The 8,640-nt window shown below is 37.3% G+C and overlaps 1 protein-coding gene across 1 annotated transcript; it reads right to left on the reverse strand.

Moving 5' to 3' along the window:
• Positions 1-4,229: 4,229 nt before the first annotated feature.
• LOC120211024 lies at positions 4,230-6,760 on the reverse strand. Its single transcript, XM_039209650.1, has 5 exons — positions 6,684-6,760; positions 6,511-6,621; positions 5,852-6,198; positions 5,591-5,676; positions 4,230-4,604 (listed from the first exon to the last, which is right to left on the reverse strand). Exons 1-5 carry the CDS (start codon positions 6,758-6,760, stop codon positions 4,230-4,232), a joined length of 996 nt encoding a protein of 331 aa, XP_039065581.1.
• Between the last annotated feature and the right edge of the window lie 1,880 nt (positions 6,761-8,640).

Here is an 8,640-nt window from a genome sequence, read left to right on the forward strand (position 1 = left end):
GTCAAGAGAAATCTAAGTGCTCAAGTAGTAGAAGACGATGTACAACGGGAAAACATCTTTCATACTCGCTGCCATGTGAATGAAAAGGTGTGTTTCATGATCATAGACGGTGGAAGTTGTACGAATATGGCAAGTACCATCATGGTGGAAAAATTAGGATTGCAAACATTGAAACATCCAAATCCCTAAAAACTACAATGGCTCAATGAACGAGGTGAACTTAATGTCAACAAACAGGTGATGGTTCCTTTCTCTATTGGTAAGTACAAGGAAGAGGTTATGTGCGATGTTGTTCCTATGCATGCTAGCCACTTACTCCTTGGAAGACCATGGCAATATGATAGGAGGACCATTCATGATTGTTTTACCAATCAGTATTCATTCAACCATGGAGGGAAGAAGATCATCCTAACACCCTTGACACCTAGACAAGTTCAAATTGATCAAATCAAGATGAAACAAAGTGTTGAGGACATGAGGAAAGGAAAATCGAAGTTAATCCAGGAAGAAAACATTCCAAAAACAAGTGCTTATACATCTAAGTGCTTGTTACAAAGATGTTTACTGACAAGGCGCAAGGTCAATGAAGATTTTTCTAACTTTGACAATGCAGGAATTTCCTTTGATTTGCAGGATGATCCAAGTGACACAATCCATCAATTTGGGAAATTAAAGGACGTGACCTTTCAAGAGCCAAGAGGTGCGACTATTTAAGAGCAAAGAATGGTAACTCTTCATCCAAAGGACGTGATCCACCAAGAATCAAGAGTCATGCCTATTAAAACCCAAAGGGAAATGATTTTTCATCCAAAGGGCACGACTTATGAGGACATCACCATTCCAAGAGTCACCACCTGTCATGAATCAATGCCTCTATCTATGGAAAGGAGCATGATTTTTGGAATACAAAAGGGCACTAACGTTCAAAGACAAATGTCTTCAATAGACATGAACTTTGAACCTACATTTTTCAGGAAGTATTTCTTAACATTAAATTTGTTTGATCACATTCATACTAATAAAAGTTTTCTTTCTTTTCAGCCTAAGAACTTCCAAAGCAGTCTTTCAACGGATATGAACCTTTTTGTAAAGATTGAATGGAAGGACACTAAGAAAAGACGATCATTCGATTTGAGGACAAATCGATTAAAAGAAAGGGAGGATGATGTGATCCAATTCAGCATCATATTTACCATGGCTATTCCAACCTCTCCAGGGAAGAAACTTTCTATCTTTATACCTATAGATACTTATTTCATATGTTATAAGATAGTTATTTTCATATATATATATTATACCTATAGTTATTATGATAATAAGTTATCCATTTATATATGAGATACAAGTTATTATCATATACTATAGTCACATTTTTTATAATATACAAGTTTATATACTTAGTTTATTTTTATGTTACGCATGTAGGCACATTCGGCCAACACTTGGGAGCTACATTGGAGCTAAATGGAGCATGTAACAACAAGGAAACTTACATGGGATCAATTAAGAGAGCACAAGGAACAATTGATGAAAAGTTGTCAAGAGGCCGTGAGCTCATAGCTGGATTGAGCTGAAGATTTGAGCTATAAGATGAACTCATTTCAGCTGGGGAATTGCACCATCATCATCACCACTTAGGACACTTCAAATATGTCCTAAGTTAAAATTTGTGAAATCGTACATTTTCGCGAATAGTTGCCACCTCGAGAGGTACCTTTCCACAAGGAGCTGCTCAAACATGAAGGGACACCTTTCTCAAACATTGTGACCTTCCATGAATGATGCTGTCCATGAAGATGCCTTTTCATCTAGAAGCACGTTGGTGAAGAAATTGTAACCATTAGAAGCTTAAATCATCATGAGGAAGAATGCCATGCATATTCGGCCACATCACATGGCATGCACATGAGAGCCTTTGGCGCCAAACATGATAAGGCACATGACTATTCGGCCAAGGAGAGGAAATTGGCGCCAAGATGAACAAGCATGAACCATTCGGCCAAGGGAGATGTCTCTCCATCCTTTGACCGAATCATTAAGGCCCTTCATGAAGAGTTAGCCGAACCATCACAAGCCCAAATGACTTAATTTTTCATTTTAAAACATTATGTATCTTCATAAAGTTATGTATCTAGCCGAAACAACTTGTAACCATTCGGCCAAGCCCTCTCATTTCCTATAAATAGAGTGGCTTGCCTTCATTTGTACCCATCTCATCTCTTATATAAAACATACTCTTGTGAGTTATTTCTCTTCAAAGTTCTTTGTGAACTTTATCGATTAAGCAAGTATAATTCATATACTTGTGGCGTCATTCTTTCCATCTTGATTCCAAAATTCCTAGATTGATATCTAGTGGGTTGAAGACACTATCACCACCCCACAAGCAAGTTTGTGAAGACCGGGATTGTGCTCCTTAGCACTATTTCATCTTTGGCGTGTTTGAGATACAATATCACCACCATTGCCATTACATCATCAACATCATCCATCAAGACCATCCATTTCCGCAGCCATCTCTATACCATTCTTTTAAATTCATTTCTTATCTTATTATTCCATTTATCCTTCCATTACTAAACATATTTATTTCTTATCTTATTTGCAGCCCAAACTTATAATTCAAGGACATCAGTACTTCTCAATCCTAGATCGGGACACAATAAGGCTATCTACTCTTTTCATCAAAGTATGTATAATCGCCTTACATCAAGTCGGAACCTACTATCTTACCCTCACTGAGTTTCATCCATCATAATGGGGTTATAAAATTACACCTATACAAGGCTTCATACGGAGCCATCTTAATTCTTACCTGGAAGTTGTTGTTGTAAACTAAGTATGTCTTCCAAAATCTAAATGACTCACTCAGTTTGTCCATCTATCTGAAGATGAAAGGTGATACTAAAGTACATATTAGTTCCTAAAGCTACATGAAGCGCTTTCTAGAATCGAGAAGTGAAACGTGAATCTCTGTTAGATATTATCAAGATGGGGACTCCATGTAACCGTATGATCTTGAGGATATACAATTGCACTAATCGCTCTAACGTGAAGTCCATCCGAATAGGAAGAAAATGAACAGACTTGGTCAAACGATCCACTATAACCCACACTACATCATGCATGATTCTTCTCATTGATAAGCCGATTACAAAGTCCATTGTCACTATCTCCTATTTCCGCTGATAAATTTGAATCAGATGCAGTAATCCAGAAGGAACCTGATGTTCCGCCTTGACTTGTTGGCATACCAAACACTTAGCAACAAACTCGATACTTCTCTATTTATGCTCGTCCACGAATACAATGGTTAGAGCTCTTGGTACATCTTGTTGCTATCCGTATGAGTGGAAAGGGGACTACAATGTGCTTCATAAAGGATTTTGTCACGAAGCTGCTTGTTGGTTCGCACACACAAATGCCCTCGGAAGTACAATATGCTCTCATCGCGTAACTCGAAACATAGGGCATCAGCTCAAAAAACTTGCTTGAATTGGGCCTTTAATCGATCATCTGAACCTTACAACCTCTTAGCCTCACTCACTAGCTCAAGCTCCACTCTCAACTCAACTAATAGTCAACCCAAATCAGTCAAACTCAGACGTGCTAGAAAAGATCGTGATTCTACCACAATCTTCATGCTCAAAGCATCTGCAACAATGTTTGCTTTATTTGGATGGTAGTATATCACACAGTTATAGTCCTTCAACAACTCTACACATATTTGTTGCCTCAATTTCAACTTATTTTTAGTAAGTAAATACTTAAGGCTCTTGTGATCCTTGAAGATGTGACATTTTCCTTAAATAAGTAGTACCTCCAAATCTTCAAAGCAAAAACCACTATGACAAGCTCCAAATCATGAGTATGCTAGTTTCATTTGTGAGGCTTTAGCTGACGGGATGTATAGGCCACAACTTTCCCTTCTTGCATCAAAACACATCCCATACCATTTAGTAATGCATCACTGAATATGTGAAGTCTTTACTCGATTTCGGTTGTGTCAAAATGGAGGCTTGCGAGAGGATATCTTTCAAACGATCAAAACTCTTTTGGCACCACTCGTTCTAAACAAAAGGAACTCCATTCTAAAGTAACTTGTTCAATGGTGTCGCAATCATGGAGAAAGCCTTAACAAAATAATGATAGTAACCTGTTAGGCTTAAGAAACTACGCACCTTAGTGATATTCTTAGGCGGTTCCCACTCTAACATTGCCTTAATCTTCTAGGGATCCATTCGGATTCCATCAACTACTACAACATGATCCAAAAATGCCATTTTGATCAACCAGAAATCACACTTCCCAAACTTGGCATATAATTGACGCTCTCTAAGTATCTGTAAAATGATGCGGAGGTACTGGTCATGCTCTTCCTTAGACTGGGAGTACACAAGAATATCGTCGATGAAGATAACCATAAAATGATCTAGGTAAGGATGAAAGACACGGTTTATCGAATCCATGAATACCACCAGGGTACTGGTGATTCCGAACATCATCATGAGAAACTCATAATGGTCGTACCTTGTCCTGAAAATGATCTTCGAAATATTGACATCCTTTACTTTCAAATGATAGTACCATGATCTCAAGTCTATCTTAGAGAACACATAAGCTCCCTTGAGTTAGTCGAACAGATCATCAATTCTAGGGAGAGGGTAGCGATTTTTTATGGTAAACTTATTTAGCTATCGATAGTCGATGCACAACCTCATCGATCTATCTTTTTTCTTGAAAAAGAGGATCATCACTCCCTAAAGTGAAACGCTCGGTCGAATGAAACCACTTTTAATCAACTCTTGAATATGGTTCTTTAACTCTTTTGACTCCGTCAATGCCATGCGATAAGGTGTAATGGACACCGTAGTTGAGCCTGGCACTGTTTCAATACTAAACTCAACCTCACAATCAAGTGGAAACCCTGTTAGTTCTTCCCTAAATACATCGAGAAACTCTTATACGATACAAATGTTCTCAAGCGTCGAAACAAAAATTCATGTATCCACAACATGAGCCAAGAAGACTTAACACCCCTGACTCAACAATCTCTCAGGCCTAATTACTGAAACAAATTTGGTAGTGTAACTCGTACTCCTACTGGTCATCACTACCTTGATCCCATTATACTTGAAAAGTTTAAGTTATCTCACATTTCACCTCAAACTTGCGTCGTGCTCAGTAAGCCAATCCATGCCTAAGATCACATCAAACTCTCAAAATGGTAGATTCATAAAATCGACTAAGAATACTTTACCCTGAAGCTCTACGAGGCAATGATGATGAACCTTGTCAATCAAAACGTCTAATCTTAGAGGGACTAGACACTCTGACCCATATTTCTAAATCCTTAGTAGAAATCTTTCTCTCTCAGAATAGATCATAAAAACATAAGAATGGGTGAAACCTGAATCTACCAATGCAGTAGCAAAAATAGAAACAAATTGTAAAGATATATAAAATCACTTTAGCAGCATCATACTCCTCTTAGGCTCGGAAAATATACTGGTGCGAGGCTAATTTGGGATCCTGGACGGTCTTGGATCTAGAAATACCCCTGTTATATACCCTAAACTTGTTCTACCACCTCTGAAGGACCCTCGACCTCGCTGAACAAATGGCGCAGATCTATGAGATGATGTAGGGTTCGAACTTTGAGCTCGGGGGCAGTCTCTGACAAAAATGGTCTAAAGACCCATAACTAAAACAACATCTAGTCTCTTGCTAAAACTCTGCAAGGTGCCTCATGCTACAAGTATAACACACTAAATGATCTGGTGCCCTCTCTGATTTGTCGATGCCAGATCCGAGAGCTAACGATAAAAATCTTCTGCGAGATTGGACCTACCTCCATGGTCTGATCTCTGAGCTGCCCCTCTAGACGACCCTGATAGTGGTCTCACTAAACTTTGGGGAGCCTTGGCCCACTTAGCTAATGACTGATATGGCCTAGCAGTCTTTGGATCCCTCCGGCTCTGACCCATTGAGTCGCTCACCACCTGAGCTTTCTTGAGAAAAATTCTTTCGACTGCCTTTTTCTGGCGAGTCAACTTCACAAAAATATAAGGGGGATCGACTGCCAACTGAGTATAGATATCCAAGTGGAAGTCCTCCTTGAACCTCCTACAATGGTGAGCCTCAGTCGAAATGAGCTTTGGCGCATACTTGCTCAGCAAGATAAACCCCTTCTCATACCTAATTACATTCCTATCACCCTGAGTCAAATGCAGAAACTAGTCATGCAAATAGTCGGTATGGTCCTCTCTGATGTACTTTTCACAAAACTCTAACAGGAAGTACTCCTAGATGGGTCTCTCTGGCTCCACCGCCAGCTCTACGTTCTCTCACTAGTCAATCGCATCACCCTTCAGAAGGACGGTGATATACTCTAATTTACCCTCGAGAGTGAGGTGCAACTAATGAAGGGTATGGAGTGTCTTTCAAAGCCATTGGTCTGCAGAGATGGGTTCATCATCCCTGTATCTATAAAATTTGGTCATCCTGTACCTACGGAGCCACTCGATAGGGGACTCCTGAGGTGCCACTGCAAGTTGAACTGGGGGTGCAGGTGGGGGAGCTGGCATAGCGGATAGATTTAGAATAGCATAAACTATCTGCCTACGGGTCAAGCTCATATCATAAAAGAAGGTCACCTCATTGACTCCTACGTATGTAGGTACCTCATGCTTAGAATCTGGGGCATACTCGTCACCAAAATCTCCAGCCAAAGAGGTGTGACCTTCCTCTTAGCCCTCATGACTAGGGATTGTATCATCAACCATGATTGAATCTGGAAATTAGAAAGGAAAGTGAGGTCACTGTCGCCATTCCAGAAACTTAAGTATTTTTTACGCTCTAGGGCATGTACTCACACTGACACTTACTGACTTTGACTTGCACATCCTAGGAATGATTAAACCTAGACGCGCTGATATAACTAAATGTAACACCCTAATCCAGTCTGATCCGAAGATCAATGAATTACAATGTCATACGGGACCACTAAAACGGTCAACACAAAAATTTCTTTACAAAATTTTCAATAACATCAAAACACTCATCATAGCATAATTGAAATCATATTTCAAGTTTACAAAAATATATGGGAGTCTCCCAAAATACGTACAAAATATATCCATTGAATTTAAACCAAAATAGAGTTGCGACTAAATAATATAATGTCTACATAAATACATGCCATGTAATTAATACTCAAGACATACGTTGAATCGTCTGATCTAGAACATATTTATGCGATAGGCTCCTCGATAGTCCTCTACTAACATGAGCATGGAAACTCATTCAATACGCTGAGCTCACAAGCTAAATGCCACAAAAATAGCTATGCAATACTACATGCATTCTGTCGAAAAGATTTTTTTTAAAAACAAACAAATTTAATTTTTTAAAATCTGATTTTTTAAAAGATCCCATTTCGAATAATTTGGTGTTTTCTTTTAAAATAAAACATGGTTCGAGGAGTCGCCACCAATCTTTGATTAGGGTGTGATTGGGAACCCAAAAACATATTTGTTATTTTAATAAAATATTAATTTTAATTAAAACAACAAATTTACAGTATGTGTTACCAAAAATTTCAGTTCAGGAGTCGGTTACACGTGGGGAAAGATTAGCACCCCACTGCGCCCTAAATCGGTACATCATCGATTAATTAGTTATCTTTGCAATAAAATTTACGAATTCAAGTTTAATTTAAGATCCCATACAAATAATATTCTTTGAATTTAGGATGAAACACAATAATATTTAATTATTTTCTATCGAGAAGAATCGACATCTCATGCCTTAACGCATCCGATTCTTACTCCTATCGAAATAAAGAAATATTATAATCCCATCTTAAATTTCATTATTAATTACCAATTCAAATGCATAAAGAACAGTGAAACAAACTAAATTTAAGATTTCCCTTTTTGAAACACATTCTTTAAATTTTAAGAGGAAAAACAACAATATTTAATTATTTCTTATCGAGAAAAAATGACCTCTTATGCCTTAAAGCAGTCATTTCTTACTCCAATCAAAATAAAGAAATATTACTATTTCGTTCTAAAATTCATTATTAATTCGAGTGCTATTCATTTTGAGATCCCATTAAAACACATAAAAAATTAAAAATAAATACATACGTCAAATAAATACGATTAACTAATTATTTTACCAACCTTTAATGAGAATAAGAATGTTCAATTATTTAAATTCATCGAGACAAGATCTTAGATCCGATCTAACACTCTTTTCTCGGTGAATTTAATTAAAAGAACATAATCATTTTCTCAGTCAAAAATTTTAAATGTAATCAACTTTTAGGATTTCAATTAATGGGATACACTTTCATTTTAAAATTATCGAGAGTAACTTTCTTATAGGTTAAGACATTTACTTCACAACAATATTAAAATGAGCAAATATTACCCTTAGTTAAATTATTTTGATTCGAGTCAAGTCATGCTTATGAGTGTTTCATACAATCTATTTAAAGAATGCATTACATCTAGACTTATATGTATATTTAAATATATTATTGCATACTTGAAACTCTCTAAATGAGGCATAAAAATATTTACCACACACACATATATATATTACCATTTAAAAAGGAACCCACAATATGTA

This window comes from Hibiscus syriacus, unplaced genomic scaffold (assembly GCF_006381635.1).
Source record: "Hibiscus syriacus cultivar Baekdansim isolate YM2019G1 unplaced genomic scaffold, ASM638163v2 tig00109957_pilon, whole genome shotgun sequence".
NCBI classification, from domain to species: Eukaryota; Viridiplantae; Streptophyta; class Magnoliopsida; order Malvales; family Malvaceae; genus Hibiscus; species Hibiscus syriacus.